The 23,479-nt window shown below is 39.8% G+C and overlaps 1 protein-coding gene across 1 annotated transcript in view; it reads left to right on the top strand.

The window, feature by feature from the left end:
• The first annotated feature begins 11,242 nt into the window (after positions 1 to 11,242).
• The window catches only part of THEMIS (thymocyte selection associated), a 71,186-nt gene continuing 58,949 nt past the window's right edge, over positions 11,243 to 23,479 (top strand). Inside the window, exon 1 of the mRNA XM_062488802.1 lies at positions 11,243 to 11,333. Within this exon, the coding sequence (XP_062344786.1) occupies positions 11,243 to 11,333 (91 nt within the window). The remainder of the gene's footprint in view (positions 11,334 to 23,479) is intronic.

Genomic DNA, 23,479 nt, shown 5'->3' with positions numbered 1-23,479 from the left:
AAAGGTCAGTGGGCTTTAAAACAATATGAAACAAAGCAGGAGGAACTTTGGAAAGTGATATATTTCAGTGTGTTTTATTTAAAAAATATTCACCCAGCAATGTATGGGGACAGCTTGGTTAACTCCACAGAAGATCCTGGATCTTAAGGGAAAGGAAACAGGAATATCTGGATGCAGGTACTCCAGCATGTATTGTGTAACTGACTTTCTGTCATGGCAGTTCCTGAAATGTGCTACTATGAAATGATTTTTAAAAGAAACTTGAAAATTAGCTAATCAAAGGGGTATGGCAAAAATAATTTTCCCACACCCATCTTCCAATAACATTACTGTTGCTGGTGTCCACATGGAAGTTGAGAGATGTGCTTCTGTCTCTTTGCCATGGAGCTGGGTTAGAACACACAGTCTGGGGGCAGAAAATAACATTTTATGTATCCAAATTTATTTTGGGATTCAGAAATACAATGTTCTGGGAAAACCATAACTGCCCAAAACGGGGTGATCGACCCCACGTTACAAGCATCTTTTGAGCTGGTTGCTCTTTTTGCTCCTGTCCAAGCCAGGGAATGGGATGATCCCAGGGAATAGCTCATAATAAGTGCTTATCACAGGACAGGCTTGGATGGGCAAGAGGCTCTGGTTACCTGCTAGTTTTAGGAAGCATACTCAGCTGTGTGTTAAAACCAAAATCAGCAATTTTTATTTTTCGCTTTTTTTTTCTCAATCATGGGGCTAGCTTTGGGCTTTGTTATTGATGTTTGGTTTGTTTTTTTTGTTTTGTTTTTTGTTTGCTCGTTTGTTTGCTTTTACTGTGACTCTGCTTACTTAGATTTCATGTTATTCTCTTCTATGAAGAGTTTAAGTTTTTGGATTGGATATTTTTTCCCTTTTTTAAAGTATCTTCTTTCATATGATATATTGAATCTTCCTTGGCATGGTCATCTTCAGCCATATTGCATTGGTAGATTTCTTAGATGAGCAGAGAGCAGAGTTCAGAAAAAGAAATTAACAAAATACATTGTTTGTAAAATGGACTTTAATGGGCTGGCTTTGTAGATTTAATCCTCTAGCCTTGGCAAGCCTGATTTAATTTGTTGACAAAATTCTACAAGAACACTTACAGATACTTTGCTCAGAGAAATGTGGAGGGAGACACAGACTTTTATTTTTCAAAATGTATCTATCTATTCATGTTGGCTGTGTGTTAAATCTCACCAGGCCCAAGGTAATGTAGTGCTCCACAGTCTCTCATCATCCCCTGGCTCAGGGTTCTCTGGCAGTGTGGCAATAGGAAGAAAGGAGGAGATGAGAAGGGTCCAACTGCTGTCCTGTGTGCTTCATCCAGGAGAACATGTGCTAGGAACACATTGAAGGAGATGCCCAAGGGTCACAAATGCTCTCGGATGTCAAATAAATGTACATGCAGCAAACTGAAATCAAGATGAAAGGCTGGCAGAAGGATTTATACTCCCAAGTGAGAGCCCCAGGATGTTTTCTTACAGACTGTTTGAAATCTTAGATAATTTACATGAAGTTTGTGGAGAAGGGCAAGGTGAAAGGGCCTTGGCTATATCACAACATATGTTTCATACTGCAAAGCAAAGCTGCCTTCAAGAAGACATGAATACAGTGTGTACTACCCAGTAAGTTCTCATTTTACATGAGAAGTAATTAGATATAAATTAGCATGGAGAACCTTCTGGACTGAGTATTGTAATAGGACAGGACTAAAATACACACCAAAAATAAGTTAAAATAAATGCTACCTATGGGTTCTTCAAGGAAAAATAAGCTTTTTGTGGTTCTTTACATAGGTTGTTTTGGAGAAGAACCCCTGTGCTCTTCCATCCTCCCCAGGCATGGAAGACAGGCTTATTGACCAATTTGATAAGGGAACACATTTTTGTTCCGGCAGCTTTCCCAAATGAGTCTCTCATGAAGGCTTAGCTTCTGACAGTGTGTGACATTCTTGTCACAGGCTACCACAAGAATGATGACTCCCTAGGACTGGAAAAGATGTTGGCCAGCAGCCAGCCCTTGGGTGAGGTAAAGGATGGAACCTGTGCCTCCACTGAGGGCATTAGAGGGGTTTTGGCAACAATCCTATTTATGTTAATAATACCAGGAAGGGCAGAAAAAACAGTGTTCTGCTCTTGGAGAGAGAGAAACATGAGTGGAAGAGAAAAAGAAGGGGATGCTTGTGTTTGCTTGTTATGAAGTAAATGTACATTGCTTGTGGTTCTCTCTGATTTTTTAATGACCAAATGTACTGGATTCTGCATTAATTTAAAAAGTAATCTGTTTAATTATACTGAGACCCTTCCCTGAAACCAAAAAACTTTATGGCTGATAAGTTTTGATAAGTTTAAAAAAAAACATATGACATGAACATGAAATAAAGAACTTTTGGTATCTGTGCTTGTAATGAAATGCAGATGAACCTCACCTCATCTGGACCAAATACAGCCTTCAGTGCACCATCCCTAGGAATAAGGAGTCATGAGGGCAGACTGAGAACACTCTGGGCACTCTCTTCTCTCACGGGCTGAAACGCTGGCAGGTGCCAGCCCAAGAGTCTGGCTGCCTCTTCAAATAAAAGGAATCTTTAAACTCTTTATGTCAGATCTTAGTTTTCCCACAGCTTTCTTAGACTTTTCTAAATTCCTTCATCTATGTTCAATTTGTCTGTGTATTTAGTTTTAAAAAACAAACAAACAAAAAAACCTCAATAACAAAACAAGTAATCAAACAGAAAAGAAAACCCAAAAAAGGCTCCAAGAATGAAGTCTACTAATCACTGATACCTTTATACTGCTTCCCCTTAAGAAAGAGCTAGGAATACCTGGAACAAGAGCATAGGTACAGAACTCCAAGGCAGCAAATACATCTGAGTTTTCACATGTAAATTATAATAACAACCAAAATATCTTTCAGCAGGCTAATATCAATGCCTTGGAAAAGGTAGGAAATTATAATCAATGACACTGATGCTTTGGCGAGTGTTAACTGCATTTATATGAAGCTGTTTTTCTTTAATGAAACACACTTTTCCTGCAGAAACAATTTGCTTTTAGATTCAACTTCATACACAGAATGGAAGTAATTACATTAAAGTTTGTTCTTCAGCTTTCTGAAGCTGTTTCTAAACCTGGACAAATAAAATTGTGCACTTGAGAGACTACCTTTCTGTAGACCTTTTAGAAAGGCTCCCACTAATGTTGAAAAACAAAAAAGGAAAAGGAAAAAGAAAAGGAAAAGGAAAAGGAAAAGGAAAAGGAAAAGGAAAAGGAAAAGGAAAAGGAAAAGGAAAAGGAAAAGGAAAAGGAAAAGGAAAAGGAAAAGGAAAAGGAAAAAGAAAAAGAAAAAAGAAAATGAGAAAAAGGAAAAGTATATAAAGGGAAGGCAAGGCAGGAAGGTAGGAAGGTAGGCAGGAAGGCAGGAAGGAAGGAAGGAAGGAAGGAAGGAAGGAAGGAAGGAAGGAAGGAAGGAAGGAAGGAAGGAAGGAAGGAAGGAAGGAAGGAAGGAAGGAAGGAAGGAAGGAAGGGACAAGACCAAGCTTGGGTTTGTATGCATGTTAAAATGAAAGCTAGTATTTCAGTTTCAATAAAAACAAGCAAATGCATTCAGTGCCAGCAATTCATCATTAACCTGAAAGTTAGACAAGTTTGTCATTTCAGATAAAGATGATAAAACATTCAAGGTAACCATTATCAAACAAAATGTTTTGTTGATTGCCTTTACTGATTGTTTAGCCTAAATTGTGGTTTTTAATGACTCCATAACGAGGAGTTATTAGTGCTCTTTCTGCTGGTAGTATAGACATTGGGGAGGTAGGGAGTGTGAGATGCCAGTTTTCATTACAGTTCTGTTAAAGCTCTTTGCTGTCAGGAAAAGTCAAACTGCTTTGCTTCCCTTCTGTGGAAAATTGACAGCTGATAGGTGAAACTTCAGGAATAATTAGTGAAAGTAGCTATGTAAATTCCATTGGGGGAATCAATCTTTAACAAATATATTTAAATTAATACAGTGTCTTTTTCTTTGAACAGTGACAGGGTGCAAAAAGATTATTTTGGATTCCTTTAACAGCATCTAGAAACCTACATTGCCTCTTTAAAAATAAATTACAGCCCACCCCACTCAAGAAATCACAAAGGGAGAGAGTGATATTTGAAATTAATTCAAAATTTTCTCCAGCATGTTTCCAGCTGTCAAGAACGCACTGAAGATATGCCAAACATATTTCAAAACACTTTCTGCAATTTGAAGATATCTCAAGTAATTTTTACTGCCAAAATCTTTACTCCATCTTTTATGGTCCCATATTTCTTCCTAAAGTTGTAGGATGTCTTTGTATTAAGTCCCACCGTCCCACCCATTGTATTTCTTTCCCCACCAAAAAAAGAAAAAAAAAAAAAAAACAAAATACAAAGACAACAATCCATATAAACCAGACAGACAGACATGAAATTTGCACAGTTTGGGTGTTGAGTTGGGAGTTTGGGTTTGACATTTTCTTTTTTTTTCCCTATTTTTTTGCAGAGAGTAAAATGTTTTATCTTTTAGAAAGAATAAAAATACTTACTGTGAGAGGATTTAGGCTGGGCCAGGGGTCAGGACTCCAGACCATGGCTTTGCCATAGAATTTCCATATAGCCTTGGTTATGTTGTACGTTCTCTGCTCTGAGTCTACTCAAGCATAATGGTATCCCCAAACTGGGTATGGAAGATAGAACCCAAATATATTTGAGATCTGCTTAGCCATTGGAACCCTGAGGCTTCCTGAATAGATTTTGTAGTGCGATGCCCTGCACAGATCAATAAATATTTCCATTGGAAGAGTGAGTTCATGTTCTGTGCTGTCAAATGAAAAATGGTAACACTGGCTGAGGATCGCCTGGATGGCTCATTTTGTATAAACAGTCCTTTTGGCAGGTGCCTCTTTGTATTGGAACTCCTACTGTATTAAACATTTGCATTCTGCTTTATCTTCAAAATGCTTTATAAACACTTCAGTATCAATCATCTTCATACATTTATGAAGACAAGTAACATTAATACCTGTCAAAAGATGGGAGAATTTTTAGCTTGAGACTCTGTAATTTCAAGGCTATTTTTAGCTTTGAGTTTGTACTAGGACAGAGCTTGGAAATCTCAAATTGTGTCTTTTCTCTCTGTGGCTGAACAAAGCATTGGCAGAACTGCCTTCCTTCGCAGCGCTTGAACCTTTCAGGGAGTTGAGTGTTCAATACATACGTGGCGCTAACACTTCAAATGCATTCATTAAGACCAGGATTCTTATCACACTTACCAACAGCTGGGGAGAGATTTCTGGAGATATATTTTCTATAATTTACTAGTGTATACAGAGCTATTACTCTTTGTTGAAGAAACTTTGGAAAACTTCATGTCAATATTTTTTGCAAGACTGTAACTTGAAATGCTTTTATAAGCAAGGTGTTTCTATGCGAAGCCACAGCCAGGTGAAAGCCATAACTCTTTCTTATTAAGAATCTACTCCAACTTCTATTAAAATCAATGAAAAATCTTTCTGACTCTGGCAGGTACAGAATTGCTCAATAAAATGTTGAAAATGCCCACAGGATATTATTGTTCAGTCCATAAAAAGTCAGCCAAAAACTTACTATTTTTCAAAATGTAATGTGTGTACCTGTGCATCAATTCTTTTAAAACCACTGGGGGATCCTGGCTCTTCAATAGACTGTTCACTGGAGTCAAACATTGGCAAATAACCCTGTAGGCTCAAGAGCTTTTACTAACAGCCTTTTGTTCATACCTGCTAAGCCATTTAAATTTCATACGAAGAGCATGTCTAAGATCTCTGTCAAACTGTAAAGAAATGTCAAAGAATCCAAAACATAGTTTCTGAAAATGTAAAGGAAAGCTGAAAATAAAATCATAGGGCACTAAAATGTTCCAAGATTTTAGAGCCTTGAAACCACAACAATTCACAAGGGTTACCACCTGCTTTGTGAAGGCGTTAGGGTTTTCAACACAATCATTTTTATACCAAGTGCAAAAACTTGGAGGAGAACAAGACTATATTTTTAGAAAGGCAGATTTTATCTCTATCTGTGGACTTCAACTGATGGTGAAACAGTATGAAGTTCCATGGGTAATGATCCTTGCTTTTTAACATGGCTTTTAATTTTAATTTCCAGCAAGATCTGCCTCTGTCCAGATTTGAAAAGTCTTCTACCCGAATTGACTCAGTCTAGGGAGAGTGTGAGCAGCAGCTGTCCATGGAAGAAAGAATGTTTAAAAAAAAAAATTAAAAAAAACCAAAACAGCTTTCTGGGGACAGTGAAATATTCTGAGCAATGAATGCTTTATATTTTTGGGTAAAGTTAGAAGCAATTGTTGCAGGTGCTGAAGGATAAGTAACCTAAATGTTAGGCTAAAAATGTTAGGTTTCTTTGGATAGAATGATTTCAGTGCTTATGAGTTGATCACCTTTGGCTTTATTGGGCAATAAATCCTATCCACCTATACAAACTGAAATGGCAGAAAAAGCTTTTACACAAAGACCCACCAATCATGTTGTAACTTGTGTTAAAACAGTTCATGTTTCAGCCAATTCAGCCTCTGTCTCTCATTGAATAAACCATGTGTGCCATTGTAGGGATAAGATTTTTTTCTCACGCTGGGGACAGTTTGTTCAAGCTGAGACCATCATGTTACATTACAAGGGCCATTGGAAGGCTACAGCTGTCTGTGCAATGTTGTGCTTCTTGGGTGGTTTGTATGAAACCTGATTGATATTACCAGAACCAGTGTGGGTTAGCAGAGGAAGACCACAGCTCCTGAAAGTCCCTGCAGCTTCTTTTAATGCTCAGTTCACCTCTGGAACAGTTAAATATAATACAGTTCACCTGACTTAGGTATTGAGATAGCAAATTCCTGTAAATTAAGAGTGGCATTACAGCTAACCACCCATAGATGACCTCTCTTCCTTTCGTTATCAGAATTATTTTTGATTGTGTCATAGAGCCTTTATTCAAGGCTTAAACATTCCAGGAGTCCACTGTTCCTGTGGGAGATTATTTCACAGCTCAATTCACCTGTGTCATGGAGGATTCCTTACAGCTTAGTCTAACTCTATTTTGAACAACCACCTTTTTCCTGGTTTCATCCAAGACAGGGTTAATTACTTTACAGCAGCCAGTAAGGGCCATGACTAGGACACTGAGGTTATTCTACATCACTTCACATCATTGTCGGGGCGGGGGGGGGGGATGGGGGGGGGGAATGGACCTCTGCTTCCAAGGAGAAGAGGCTCCTTCTGGTCAAAATATCATGGCAGGGGGACCATCTGGTATTGTTTATTGTTGCAGGCTCCTTTGTGAGCATTTTTGCATGTGAATCAATCTATCTTTTGTGTACTTTTATTTTTTTTTTTGCTACTGTTAATTTTCTTATCTCATTGCTGTTTCCAGTATATTATTCTTATCTCAACTTATGAACTTGGCCTTTTGTGCCTCTGATTAGAAGTCATGGAAGGGATGCATTACATGCTTTTTTTACTGGGAGTACTGAATTGGAGAATATCATTCCTAAACCATGACAACCTTACACTGGAAAGAAATATGCAAGTGTATTGAACTTCCTGAAGTATCTTGAATTTGATTCACAAGATGGTGTAACCATTCCATATGAGCCTCAGTCACACCTGCCTCACAGGTCCCAACTGTTCAGTTTCCCTAAAGCATTTTCCTCTTTTGAATTACTGTTCTGCCAGCTGTATCAAATACATCTCCCTTATGTTTATAAGTTCAATAAATGGTGCATATATTCCTGTAGACATAATGCCTAGTTTCATATTTATAGGATTGTTTTAAGGTTTCTCTTCAAACAGCTCAACTAATGGCCCCATTTATCGAACAAATTACCTGAGCTCAAAAAATATTGCAAACCTTCACAGGTTTAGAACTAATTTTCTGTGGAAACTTGGAAAATTTTACTGACTTTCTGAAAAACAATAATCAAAACAATCAGCAAGGTAGAAAAATATTCCTGGATATAGTTTTAAAAATTCTGTGTTTTACCTATATGTCCATCCTTCTGAATTAGCTGACTGCTATTTTTCAGTCACATTCCCCTACAGCTGGTTCTTGGCCACCCCCTTGGGAAATTAGCAGTGCTTTTCCACCTGGGGAGACATGTGTCCTTTTGTGTGCACCTTCCAGAGCAGCTGGAGCCACCAACACTGTGGCTGCACGAGGACTCATGGTCACTTTGGCTGTTTTAGGTTTGGATGTGCAACTTGACCTTCACCCCATCACTGGCAGCAGAGTGACCAAGCTGACTGTACCTGCAGGTTCACACAGGACAGAGGTAACACTGAGGTCCTGGCAGGTTCTTTGTGAAGAATGCCATGACTTAGAACTGAAGACTGGTTAAGGAAAGGTTTGTTACCTCTGTTCTTTCCGTATGGGAAGAACAGGGTCAGATATTGTCTCCTCTCAGTACAGCATACATACATTTTTTTCAGCACCTTGTCCTAATCTTCAATATTGAAGCTTGTCAAAGTCAAAGGAATTTTTCTTAAAGAACCTCCTAAGAATTTAGCCTGCAATGTGAAAACCTCCCTAAAGGGTCCCTTATTACCAGCAGTCCATGATGACAATCTGATGATCTCTCAATTCGAGATCAAGTTTGCTTTGGAGATGGCAAACTATTTTCCTCTGAAATTGGCCTTACACATCAAACTGGAAAATCTCCTGCAGAGCATTTGGAAGAACAGGTGAGTGATTCTCATTTAGCAGTCTCTGTGTTAGCAGATCTGGGGGCTATTCCGATAACATATGACCAATGGATAACATTCCTGATTTATATTGCAATTTCTGACGAGTGCATTTCTATTTTTTTTCATAGCAGTAAGATGATTTGTTTTGTTAGGTTGTGTGATAAAAGGCTAGTTTCTGCACACACACAGAGAAGCACAGAGGAATAACAGTGAATAGGGGAAACTCCAGAGATATTTCCAGGCACATTACAGGGGCTCTGGGCCTCCAGAACTGCTTACATGACCCAGTGGCAGCAGGACCAGAAGCCACTGGGTGGACTGCCTAAGTTCAGCTGCTGGAGGGATCCCCAATGCATAAATACATATGTGTTTCTTTCCCACTAATACAATAATCAACCAGAAAGGGGAACAGGATGAGGCCATTGGGGCTTACTGGGGTTTTTATATAGGCGGATTTGTGTCTGGTAGTGTAATTTTGACTGCTGTATTTATCTGTGTGCCTCTGCTTCTTGGAAACGCATGCTGCTTATTGGCCATGGGAGCACAGAGTTGCAGCTGCCTTCTCCATGCTGTTGGGCTGCTGGATTCAGCAACATAAACCAGGTTTTGTTCTGATTTTTTCTTGTGTGAAATCCATGTCTGTTTGTGCATTTGCTTTGTTGGAGTCAATCAATTTTGAAAACATTTATTAATTTGTGTGTGTTTGCCATTCATGTTAAATGTTCTTTTGTGGTGTTGTTCCTGGCAGTCTTACCAAAGTGAAGAGCCAAATACAAGTGAATTGAGTAGCTATAGAAATGGCCTTAGGGGCTCTTTATTCATTGATCAAAACAATGTGTACAGGTAAAGCCCAGCTGCTGGCATTGGCACATTACCTGACAGCCTTGGGAGCAGGTACCAAAAAAGTTGGCTTTGAATTGCTAGAGTTGCACAGAAAATCTTAAAAAATACAAAGATGTCCCACTGAAATAACTGAAACCACTCATACATTTCACTGCTTTTTGCTTGTAAGAAACAGCTTTTTAACACATGGGTCCTTTGATTACCACTGAATACATGTGATTTCCCCAGCTCTCTCTCAAATAAATTACATTTGTGTAATTTCAAATACGTTTTCTTGGGTGGGGATAATAAGTAATATATTGCATTAAAATAGTTGATGAGTTGTTGGCTGTGCATGTTCTCTAGTTTGGCTTTTCCAAACAGCTGTGACCCCCAGATCCAAAGTCCAGTTACTCTTCCTCCCTGTAGCACCTGCAGCATTAATGACTCCCAATAGCGAGTTCTGCACCTGGAGACTCCCCATGCACTTATAGAACATACTTCACATTCTCTGGAGAAATATTTGTTAAGACCAAGTTAGTAAACTTTTCAAACTCTATAGGTAGCCTGGCACCTCAAAGGACAGTGCACTCACTCTAAAAATTTGAGAGTTTCAATTGTAAAAATTTTTAATATGTCAGTCATATTATCTCCTGCAAAATATTACATATAGAGGAGATGTAGCTAGCAAGCTTTTTGAAAATAAATAGTTGATTATCCTGACCACTGTTTTGTGACAATGTTATGCTTTCTACTTTCCCTGACCCTTCAGGGAGATAGGAGAGCAGTGTAAACAAACATGAAATCACAGTCACTTCAGTTTTCCTCATGATCTGAGTCTGCTTCTTATTTGCCTTGTTCTTCAGAAGAGTTCTGCTGAAACAGCTGTGCTTGATCAAGCTCAGAATGGCTAAGCTGAGCACAGTGCTGGGGGTTTGTCACCAATGCAGTCTGATTTTCACCTGGTACCGTCTCTTAAAATTCTTTCCCAGCTTAAGCACCTCAAAATCAAATTCCCACAGATCATTGGTGACATACATTTTGCATAACAATATTTTGTTTAAATGTCTGTTTAGAGAATGAAGTAATTTGTATTCTATTTGTATATCTTAAATCCAGATAAAATATTTAAGACAGCAAATAGCTTCATTTCTTTTCTGCAAAGGCTATTTGTGGTTTTGAAGTGAATAAACACCAAGATATTTTGCTGTGTTCCAAGAGAGGAAAAAAACACAACAAACCAACAACACCCCACACAGATATGGTGGGGGTTTTTCCCACTCTAAGCAGGGCTGATATTCACTATCTTCCTTTCACAAGGTCAATAATTATCACTGATGAAATGGAGTTTTGCAGCAGATGCCCCTTTCCCCTTTGGAGCTCAGTTCCCACAGCAACCTCCCATGTCTCCCAGCCTGGTACAGACCCTTGGTGGCTGTGGGTGCCAGAACCAGCTGATGGGGCCACCAGCTGCCTCACCCCACTCCAGCTGCACGTATGGGAGGAAGCAGCCACAGAGGGAAGGAAGCATAAGTACCTCCCCATGCCACTCCTCTCCTCTGCTGCGGAGCTCCTGAGCACAGCATGCACCAGGCTGAAAGTGTTGAGCCCTGAGATCTTTTCCTGCCAAACCCACATGCTACAGTGCAGCACACCATGACCTCTACCCTGGAGAAGTTCATTCATTCTCTGGACATCAGAACCCTTCCCAGGGTCCTCCAAATCCAGTCAGGCATCTATAGTCAAGGTGAGCATTGAGTGTTTTCTGGCAGGACTTTGAAAGTTTGTATTTGACATCAGGTCCCCTTCAGACTGGAATGTGGAATGTGGGGGAGGCATAGGAAGGATGCTCATGGAGTTGTCTCCTAGCAGCTTCCCACCAGCTGAAGAATGAGTGTTTTATTAAAGGCTTTGGAAATGTCTTTGGTGCAGTGTGCATTTGGTCTTCTCACTGGCAGTGAAGAAGAAACTGTAGTTAGTCCTTATCATATTCTGGTAAGAGTACTGGAATAAGATGTGAATTTACTTTGCACTTACACAGAGCCATCAATCCAGCAAATCACCTCACAGAGGTTGATTGATTTAACTCATCTTGGACTTCTGGGGCTGCCATGGAGAGGTGCCTTCTGCCTCAGAAATAAAGAACCAGTAAGTCTGGAAGGTGACCTTGAAGGACCATAAGGTTTTCCTGAAAATCTGTCCTGGATTTGGGGGCACTTCAGTTGTGCAACAATGCAAAGGGGTTGGTATGAGATGGACAGGAGCAACACAGGGGTAATATTTTACTGGGTTTTCCTGCTGCAGATCTATTTTTATGATGTTTTTAGTGCTCTGCTTATGCACACAACACATTCAAAAGGTGGTAAAGAGGCTTGTATTACAGGGAAAAATCTGCTCTTGGTTTGGGCATGGACTTTGTTCAGTGATAGTGAAGATATCATGTCAAGCCCACGTATCAGCCTAGAAAAAGAAAGTTACCTCCATGCCACTGAAAGTGAAAAATTTGGATTTAACTAATCAAACAGAGAGGGTTTAAAGAAGTGACCTGAAATCTGCTTCAGCTTCAGCCAAACAGCCACTTCAGGATCAACAACATATATCTTTACATCAATCTCAATATTCCATGCTGCTCCATAGTAGAAGGAGAGAGGAGGTGACCATGGAAAGTCTGATTGGCAATTAGCAGCTGTGGCCAGAGTGGGCGATTTTTCCCTCCATGACAACAGCCTCTTTAGGCAGAAAGGACGTACTGAATCTGTGATGGTAGTGCACTGTCCATGTGCTCCTGATTGCTCATCCTGGCTGCTCTGAAAAGTACCTATGAATAATAGTAATATATAGAAAAATTGTTCTGGGAAATAAGCTTAGCTAAAATTAAAGAAACTTTTAAAAATACTCTTTTTGTGAACTTTGCTGTGTGGTCTGTTCAAGTTTTATCTTTTACACCAGTGCGGTAGCTGGGACAAATAAGTTCTTAATAAGAAAATTGCCACCAAAGTGGCGAAGAGTAGAATTGAAATAATAGAGTAGACATGAAAACAAGTTGTATGCATTTGTACAAGTGGGTATGCATACATATATGTATATATGTGTATACATGTGTATACAAAATACTGTGAGATGTAAATATATGTATGTGTGTATGTGTGTTTGTGTATATACAAAATGCTATGATAAAATGATGGTAGCCCAGCTGCCTGAAGGTTTCTGAGCTCCCATAGCCTGCATCCTGCTGTTCATGGATGATAAAACTTATACCAGTACATTTTTGTAACTGGAGTATTTCAGTTTGTGGTTCTATTTACCCTCTAAACTCTTCCATATGAGGAGCAAAACACTAAGTTAGCCCACAGACCATTCCACAGCAATTCCTCACATGTGAGAGAAAAAGGCTATTAGCTGTTGACTAGCCTTGAGAGGGGGTGGTACGTGCTTTAGAGACCTGAGAATATTAGCAATAAAAAGTGTCAGCTCTCGTGCTGCTCCAATGATGTTTTGGTCTTCAGCAGCACCACCTCTTCCTGTCCTCTGCTTCTGGTGGCTTCTCAGCTGTTCTCATGAGTGTTCCACCAGCACAGCAGCTGCAGCGCCAACAGCCATGCGTGAGCCTGCTTTTTATACAACAAGCAAGACTGATATTCCCCTTGGATCCTTGTCCTCACAGCCAGCATATCCCAAAAATACTTGCAAGTACCTTGAAACACCAATGTCCTGTAGTAGGCTTCTGTGGGTTCCTCTTCCTCCTTGCTTCAGAGGAAGATTGAGATGCTCAAGACACTCAGTGCCTGGTAGGTTTGCAGGATCAAGGGCTACAAAAGGTCTTTTCAGGCCAGGCTCTCACTCCTGTTCTCTCCCTCCTTCCCTGAGCTCTCTGTCTGTCAGATCTTTCCTGAATATTTTCCTCCCTTCTGCACCTGGCAGCTGGGGTGAACACATTGTTCTGTGATTGCATTATGATTTATGTTACATTTTCTGTTGCAAGACTAGTGCTTCAAAGAGAGTCTGAAGTAACTCCTGTTATATTGCTAAACAGGAGAATGGACCACTTTGAGCACTTCAAGTTTCCATTAGGACAACCACTCTTTAGTATTTTCTCAGGCAGATTCCCTTTGCCCCTGCAACAACCTTTTTGATCTCTCTTACCCCATGCAGTACACCAGCAATCACAGTGTGGGTAATGGCAGGTCTATCAGCAGGGAATATGGGTTTATTGCTGTGGCTGCTGGGACCAAATCTGAGCGTTCGTGCACTGATTGTAATAGCTCCCAAATGGTTACACACTCATCCCGGTCAGCTAAGTGGTTTTGTGGAATGGGATTTCATAGGAATCTGCAACCATTCTCAGCACAACCTGCAGATAGTAAGGGAGAAGATCAGTTGTTAAAGCATTACATGTGATCATTTGAAACTGATCAATCACCAGGGATTTTTAATTTTCCTGTTAGAATTTCAAATAAGAAGAATTTTTATAAATATAAATGTTAATGTATGTTCCCCTCTTCACAGCCTCCCCCAAAAAGGGCAAGGTTTTCTTAACATAGCTTAGCCAGGTACATAGCTAAAGGAGTAAATAATGGTCTACTATATCCATTAGAGCTGTCACATCAAACTGTGGCAGCCAACCAAAGAAGGCTACATCAAGATACACAATAATAAGACAACACAGTGTAATTGATTCACTGTTCTTCTCTGGTGCTCTGTGTGCTGTGGGGATGAAACTCTCTGTTTACTCTATCGGAAGCAGCATTTTCCACACACTTCACTTAGGTCTAATGATTTTACAAATATAGGACTTGCAAACTAGCCTTACAGAACCTTGTCAGGTCCTGACAGATGTTCTGTACCTCTGGAAGCATAAAGAAAGTGTAATGTTTTGTGAGGATGGATGTTTTCCATGTGGTGAGGTATTTTTATTAGAAGCTGCAAAGCCAAGCTCCAGGGAGAAAGTGGGAATTAACTTGCCTTTGGCAAGGTAACGTCTCTGAAAGAATCCATTCTGCCTCTATATCCATGTTACACCAAATACAATCTAGGTCTCTCCTTTCAGACCCAAGCCTGCCTGCTACTGTTCCCAGTGGAGAGCAGGTAGAAAACATATGCTGTGTGCGCTCATTCTACCATTAGTCTCTCTACTGGCCTATAAAAAAAATAGGTTCCTGCTGATATTAATGGAATGTGATGTATTTGACTGTAGACCCCAAACTGCAAATGGACATAACTTTATAGACCCTGCTCCCAAACAAAATATTTTCAGCTAGAAAAGCTACTGGCAATTAGCTGTTGGTAGTGAATACCGTGCTTTACGCACCTTTCTCAGGAAGTTCTGTTCCTGTTTACCTCTCTGTTCCTAGCACGAGGAATAGGAAAGTATTTTCCTTGAATGATATCAGTGATTTTGATGCTACACTTGGACTTTGGGGTTGGATGAAGCCTTACCAATTTGCCTCTAGGCAGAATAGTTAAGGTTTGAGGCTCTTGTCCACACTCCCATGTTTCTATTCCACTTTGGCTACAGCTGTGTGGGGCTGCATAGTCAGAGACCCAACCTGCAGCCATCACCTCCCACTGTCTGACACTTTGCGGAGTCAGAAATGTAGGACGTTAGTAAGACTCCTGAGTTCTTCCAAAATGCTTTTCATCATCATATTCTAAAGTCCATACAGAAGCAGAGAAATTATTGTCATCTCTGGTTTGAAACGAGAAACACAGGTGAAAGGAGATGGTAGTTCTGCAAATGCCAGGGATGCCTCTCAGGGTAGCTGCTTTGGACTCTGCAGTTACAATGTCCTTGCTGCAGTAACTGGACTGTACTATTTTAATCTCTGAAGGGAACAGGAAGGATGATTATAAAATGAAAGCAAGTCTGCCAGATACAAATAACTTTGTAATCAGCACTGATTACAAAGGAACTGCAGTGCAGACTGAAGTACATGACAATTTAATAGCTCATTAAAATATGTGATTAAAAAATTTAATTGCTGAAAGTCCATTGGGAACTGATTTGATTGATCAAATATCTTTCTTTGAACATTTTAGTAAATATTGATACTTAGTGAGGTAAGTACTGTCTGACCACTGATTTTTACTGATAGCATGCAAGTGTGGGCTTTCATCTTTATGTTGCAAAAGTTATGTCTGTTTTAATACTAATATAATTATTTTATGGGTAATTGAATTTAATAATTTGCAGGCTTAATTTAACCAGTGGCAGAACAGTAAAAAGTGTCAACTTTAATCATGAAAAATGAAGAACCATTCAAGGCGCCTCTTCTGTTGGTGTTTGTTTTCATTAGCCTACCCACAGTCTTCCCATTCTTGCCTCACCTAAACACATACATCAGGAATAGTATTCCCTTATTTCTTCAGGGGCTGGGACTTGCCAGAGTGCAGGTAGAGTTTGTAGCTCTGTTCTGAAGTTCATTTATTTAAAAACAGCACGTGTGTTTTGTAAATTGCAGTTCCAGGACATTTATTTTTTTTTTTTACAACAGACCTGTGAAGCACATTAGGAAGCTCTGTGCTCCTTCTCTGAGAAGAAGGGAACTCAAAGCCAGCATCTGCCATCTCTGTGGGCATGTAGTGAAGCAGTGTGCTGTAGCTGTTGTACTCCAGTCTCTGGGGCTCAAGAAAGTGCCAGATCTGTGCAGGGAGAAAATATTGGGAAGAGGTAATTTTGGGGTCACATGTACATGCTTGGTTAATGTCCTTCCAGACCTAAGGGATCTAAAGATTCTTAAAAGTGACAGGTTGGGATTCATCTTCTGGGCAGATGTTTGGTGCTCTCTGACAGCTGCATGAGAGGCAATGCCAAGCAAAACCCTTTGGGTGAAAAGTTCCATTTCAAAATTCATTTTGGTGAATTATAAACAATGTGACTCATGGTTCCTCTTGCTGGCTGCATATCCATATTCACTCACTGTCTCTGCAGTTTCAGTTTCACTCTCTGCTTTGTGACTGGAAAATGGTATCTTTCCACCATTCATTTCTGCAAGCATTTCAGGGAAGTGATGGGGTCTGCTGATCATCAGTGGAGTTCAAAAGGTCTTGTTAACCCTGTTACTGTAGCTAGGCAAACTGAATATAAAAGGAATCCTTATTTATCCAATCTCAGCTGCCCTGAGTCCTAATTTTGACAAGAAATATCTCTCAACACTAAGTTAAAAAATGATCATGTAGGGTAGAAATTTCTTTACTGCTTCTAAGCCAACCTAGAGAGAACAAATCTTGCTCCCCCGTCAAGTGTGATAAGCTGATGAGTTGATGAAGGCTAGGATATGCAGTCTCTAATATGTATGAATAAAACAAGCAAACTGCTTCTTCAGGATTAATAAAGCTACATTTTCTTACAAAAGGCAACAAATAATTTAAACAGAGGCCATGCATAGACAGCTTTGATGAAGATAATTAAGGCTCTAATTCTTAGAGGTAAAACTTCATAAAACTACATTTACTGGGTGGATTCTTGGTGGAGTGCATACCAAGGGTGAACTACACGTGAAATTGGTGAAACTTGTGGTACAGTACTTTTTCTTACTAATTTTTGTCTTTTTTTTTCTTAAAGATAGAGAAGCCAAACCTATCAAAAAGTTGAAGTTTGAACTTCAACTTTGAATACAGTTGTTTCTGTTCCCTTTGGTTGAGCAAGAGCCTTAAATACATCCAGAGTAACAGATAACTTGGATTCTCTTTTGTGGACAGTAGTTGGACCATAATGGTAAATTTTCTCTGTTAATGCAAACCACTGAAATTCTCCTGCCCTTGCTCAAGCTTCTTCAAATGCCTGTTTTATTCTAAACAAGAAAGAAAGTGTTCTGCAGTGGATATGAGAACAAACCTTTACTTTTTTGGGTCAAATATTGCTCATTTTATTCATACTGCTGCTCTCAATGGAATGACTCATCCAGACACAGTGAGAAAAATCTGACCTTGGGTAGCTGGCACTCAGGGTGAAGCTGATTTGAGGATCTTCTTTGAGGGGATTTTCTTTCTATGACATTCAGTTTTGGGCCTCCCCTTGGATGGCACAGGAGATAGGCAGAATACTCAAATTTCCTGGTTTTGCCTCAGTGCAGGGGTCAGCTCCTTGTCTTGTCTTACTGAAGCTCCCTCAATGTGCTGGTGTCCTGTAGCAGAGAGCTCCCCAGCTGTCATTGCACTTGGGCTGCAGGGATGTGAGGAGGAGGTCTGCAGCAGGAGGGGCCCTGTTTCCCTTCCCATGAACCTATAAAAAGCCTATAAAAGTATCAAGATAATTTTCACAAACTCAGACTCTGGAAAGATGAAGGGGCAACTATGTTAAATTGCATAGGAGGTAGGATCCTGGGATAAACATCCCACAATACACAAGCCCATGACCACACATTGTTTCTGACCTGCAGGGCTTTTGTGACAAAACTTTTTCTTCAAGTACCTGGTGATCTGTTCATGAAGGAATATGGCATTTGTCCAGGTCCACTGTTTCTGGTTATCTCCCTTGGACACACAGTAATGGCACAAGGGGCATCATGCTCTGATCTCTTTAGGGAAAGATGTTTAAACATGTTTCCAGTTCTGGACTGCACCTGTGAAGTGCTCAACACTCTGACCTGATCCCGTAACTCAGTTTGAGTGGCCTTCCTAAGCCTTGTCCAACAAAATGAAGTCTTTTTGTTGAACATATATGTGAATAAACATATCAAATTCAAAGTAATTAAAGCTGTAAAGAAAATGAATAAAACTAAATAAATCATGAACAGCTATTACAGTGACTAATGCTGTTCAAAATCAGGTTTGGGCATTGTCTTCACTGTTGTAGTAATTCTGACTAATTTGGGTAAACCCAAATAAAAGGTCGAAGGTGTTTCATTGGGAGATGTGGTTTCACTTGCTCTTTCCATTACAATGGGTGCTGAATGCATAAAGCTCTGCTGTCACATGCAGTGTGTGAGCCTCTGGATAGATGAGAATCAAAAGAATGCATTTATGAAAAAAAAAGAAAAATGGTCATAAAATTATCAGGAAAGGAATTAATTAGAAACCACAGAGGTAATTTTTTTTAAAAATGTACATTATGATTGAAATTGCTTAAAGCACTTGACATTTAAAGTTTGACTTTATGTGGCAAAAGATAAATCTTAATGGCTTTTGTTTTTTGATGGTTTCGTGCTGGCAAAAATCAGACCCTTCGCAGCCTAAGTAAGTATGATCTAGATAAGATACATCTTTGCATAGAGTCTTTTGGAAGACTTGTGTCCCAAACTGATAAAACCTAAATATTTTTGTTGCTTAGGACGTGTTAAAGAGAGAAGAGTTTTTTGAAAGCCCAATAAGTTGCTCTGTCACTTTACAAAGGATCTCCCACTCAAATTCACACCGCCTTCATGACCACTGCTATCCTCAGGCACCTGGAGCACTGTGTGGGCACTGAAGAGCAGGGCTCACTTGCTCTCAGTGGGGGCACTTTCTGGGGGCAGGAAAGGAGGAGTGGATAAAAGCCATACAGGTGTTTTATCCTGCTTGCAGCCACTCTCATAGCCTGGGGTTAGACGGAGATGCTGCGGCACACTTCCTTCTTTGCCTGTCATGGTTCATGATTTCCAGTCTCTTCCCTACAAGACGTTAGATTATTAGAGTTTAGTGGGGGAAATCCAGCCAGCTGCTGAGCATCTTTGGTGCTCAGGAGGTATTTGATTGGAAAAAAAAAATGGAAAGCCACCTAATGTCACCCCATCCGAAATTGTTTGCTTTTCCTTCTGCTTAATTAGAGCATAAAATGATTAAAATGATTAAGTAAAACTCTCATCCTTAAAATTTTAAAAAAATCTCTTTTCTTGCCAAAGAACATAAACTCTGAACAATTGGCTAGCCCTCAAATAATGTCCATAAAGAATTATACCTTTTTTTATTGACACTAATTATAGATCCATTATGCCCTTGATATTACTTTGAGAGCCTGCAGCAACCTTAATAAAACTCTGATTTCAGCTGAGCTATGTTGAAGGGGAGAATGGGCTATTGTAATTCTGGCTGAATTGCTGCACCAGGGGATGGAGCCTTTATGTGAAAGCAGAACCATTTTGCCAACCCCTGAAACAGTCACCTCTGACAGTGAAGACGGCACCCATATGGGCAACCGATGACAACTTAATAGTGGAGAAAGGAGCACTGGGAAAAGGACGTTGGGACAAAGTTCTACCCTTTCAGGAGATGTAGGGAGATCTTTCATCTCCCTGCTAAGCAGCCAGGTTCCCAGTTCTTTGGATCTCCTTTCAAAGACTGCTCAGCCTGCCAGCTGCAATGAATTCAGTGAGTGTTACTGAGACATGAAAGAGGGGATATTTTCCTTCAAGGATTAAAACCCATGGGACTAGGGAGTCAATGCCTAGTGTTTGGCCTTCAAAGCAATTTGGTTTTGTTAGGAAAAAGGCTTGGTCCTGGTTAAAAAAAAATAAAAAAGAAAAGAAAAAAAGAAAAAATATAAAAGAATAAAGAAAAAAAAGGGGAGGGAAAAAGGAAAAATAGTAAAAGAGAAAAGAATGGGGGATACTTGGAAGTGCTTAGCAGCACCCTGTAGCAAACAGGCTGTGAGACTAGGAGTGAGCCAGCCTGGGCTTGAGCTTCACCCCTGCTGAATAATCCTCTGTGCCACCTTAGTCTTTTGTCTCCTTTGCACCTCTCTCCCTGACCCTGCATGCTAAACTGCCCAGAGGCATTCGGCAAAAGGGAGTTCCATCGCAGTGATGCATTACTGCTGTTTCCTCACTCGCTGAGCTTTCTATCAGTATCAGTGAGGTGTTCACCACAGTCACCCGATGGAGCTCCAAGATGCTGGGAAAAAAAAGGGACATATTACTGAGATTTTTTTTTTGTTTGTTTCTCCTTGTATTATTAAATATTTATCTCAGTGGTACTCTCAGATGCTCTGACATGAAGAATGATATCATCCATCCCAGGTGTTCACTGTATTTATATTTTATATTGGTGTTTTTAATACAAAAGTTCTCTTCTTGTACCTATAATGAGAAATTAATCCAATAAAGGGCTTATGTTAGGGAGGATGATGGTATGGCTGCTTAACTTTTTAGCAAAGATGGAGCGAAAAGATATTGAACCAATTATGCTGCTTGCTTTGATCTGATCATGGTGGTTTATAACACAGATTATCAAACTAGAGATGAGTTTATGAAAAGATATAAATGTGTTTTTAATTGAACAAACTAACATTCCAGAAAAGGTTCTTTCAAAGGCAACAAGCTCTTTAATTACAGCCTTCAGGGGCATTGTTTGATCACTGTAAATAAGTTGCTTCATTCTGGGTTCTGCTAAAATGTTGGTTTCGGGTTGGTTTTTTGGGCATTCTATTGCATACATTTTCTCAAATCAAAAGATTCTGTTCTCAAGGTTACTTGATTTACATTTTCAAAGAGTTATATTTTCTTTGTGACTTGAGTGGGAAAAACAAAGTTATTGTTGTGCAGCAACAAATAAATGTTAAAAAAGTGCATTTTAATTCTAATTTTATTTTTCAATGTATTGTGTGAGGGGGTCCGCATTACACAGCTGAAGTAAAATCTCTCAGGGTCACATTGTCACAAAGTGGGAATTTTCAAAATGTTTTAAGATTAATTATCATGGCTTCTAAAGGAAAAAGAACTTATATTATCCTTTTTGAAAGTTGTGCAGTTTCCCTGGCTCCATTTTACCAGAACAAATATTTGCTGCAAGTGCCTAGGTAACATTATTCTTGTCTGAATGTAATCTTCATTGTATTATTCCAGGCAAACTGCCAAGCAAGGGCTAAAATCAGGGCCAAAGCAATCTAGTTGCAGACAAATATGTAATTAAAATCAATACGCTGTGTGCAATTGCACTCCCAAAAATGTGGCCAGCAGATTTTAATTTTTAATTTTTTTTTTAAATCCTAGTATCGATAAAAATGACGCTTCTGCAATCATAGTCTCAGTTGGTTAGCAATCATCCACCCAACCTCTCACCCTCATAATCTTTCAACCTCTTGGCTTATTTCAAATAAATCTGGCAATATATGTTTTACAATTGATAAGCTGTTGAAAGTTGGTCTCTGATGTGTTTAATTGGATGGAAAATGTGGTGGCATACCTCCATTATTCCATGGTTATATGATCTATCTATTCAGCTTGTCTTCTGCAAAGTACTGTCCTATGGTCTTCACTTGTGGTATTACAAAATATTTTGCTTGCCAACGGATTATGTGCTCGTGTTATTTTCTTTTCTAGTAGGATAATGAGCTCCCTTGATTTTAATTTTCTTGACGGGTTTTGTGGTATCATTCTGTTGCACATATAGATTGAAACAGCATTATTCTTCAGTAACAGGTTTTTGAGAGCTTTAGCCCCTTAGCTGCTTCATTTAGTGATTGAGGGAAAGGCTGTGGGTGTTGCCTACCCAGACTTCAGGAAAGCCTTTGGCACAGACTCCCACAGCATTCTCTGGGGAAAGTTGGTAGCCCACAGCCTGGATAAGTGTTCTCATCACTTAATATAAAACTGGCTGGATAGCCAAGCCCAAAGAGTGGTAGTGAAAGAACAAGAAAGACATTGGGGTGTTGGAGCACGTGCAGAGAAGTAAAGCAGAGCTGGTGAAGGAGATTGAATATAAATCCTATGAGGAGCAGCTGAGGGAGCCGGGGAATTTAAGACTGGAGAAAACAAGACTAAAGGGACCTCTATTGCTCTCTAAAACTACCAAAACGGAAGTGGCTGTAGTGCGGTGAGTGTTGTTCTCTTGCCCCGAGCAACCAGTGACATAACAAAGGAAAATGGGCTCAAGTTGTGACAGTGGAGACTCATCTTGAGCATTGGGAGAAAAAATGCTCACTGAAAGAGTTGTTAAGCACTGGAACAGGCTGCCCAGGGAAAGGGTGGAGTTGCTATACCTGGAAATATTTAAAAAGTGAGTAGACATGGCGCTTCATGGTCTGTACTAGCAGCAGCCAGCCTCCTGATGGGAGCTGTAGCAATTTCCATAGAGACAGCTGAATTAGTCTGTGTTGAATTGCTAAGGGACTGAAGAGAGCAAACAATTATGCACTATTTTTACGATAAGAAAGCCAGATTGTTCTTTTTTATTAAAGAACAGCAGCTCACTTGGTCTTCTGCTCAGTACCAAAATTGTTGGAAACATGCTCAAACAACGTATTTCTTCACCTGTCACTGGTTGATGTTTGTGTGGCACTATAATCCAGAATATCTCTGAGTTAGTCATCATCCTGGTGTGCAGCAGAAAGCCTGCTGGGTGAGTTTGAAATCTAAGTACAGCAGAGCCCTTAAGCCTGTATGGGGTCTTCAGCTAGGAAAACCAGCGGATGTTTTCCCATCCAGCCTGTGAAAAGCATCTTCCAGATGGTTTTTTATTTTATTTTTTCAACCAAGATTACTTCTTCAGAGGGTTAAACACCAACATCATCTTCAGGGAAGCTCAGAATTGTCATGTGTCCATCTCAATTGTTGAGATCATTGCACAAGCAAACAACAAGTTTTTCTGGACATGTATTTACAATAGACTGCACTTAACCAGTCGATCAGCGTTACTCCCAATTGTTCTCCTGTTGTTTTGTGGTGCTCTATTGAGGTTTTGGGTAGGTTTAGGCTAAAACAACAATAAATTATGCTCAGGCTGGGCTCCCAGTGACTTCTCTTGAGATCTAGGAGATAGTCAAGGGCTTGCCATTTGCAAGTTCTGCAGCAGAGTTAATAAATAGATCACAGACTCAGATGTTTATCAGCCCAGGCTATATTCAGAACTGGAATTGCTCTTGAATGAACACTAGAAAGATCAGTTGGCTAATAGCTGTGGTTTTTCAGTGTGACACCTGGGTGGGAAAAAAAAAAGGCTAAACTGTTTATTTTTCTTTTCTCCCCACCATCCCCACCAACT

The sequence above is a fragment of the Cinclus cinclus genome, chromosome 3, assembly GCF_963662255.1.
Source record: "Cinclus cinclus chromosome 3, bCinCin1.1, whole genome shotgun sequence".
Taxonomy (NCBI): domain Eukaryota; kingdom Metazoa; phylum Chordata; class Aves; order Passeriformes; family Cinclidae; genus Cinclus; species Cinclus cinclus.
Note: the sequence above shows the minus strand (reverse complement) of the source record. Positions and strands in the feature narration are given on the sequence as shown.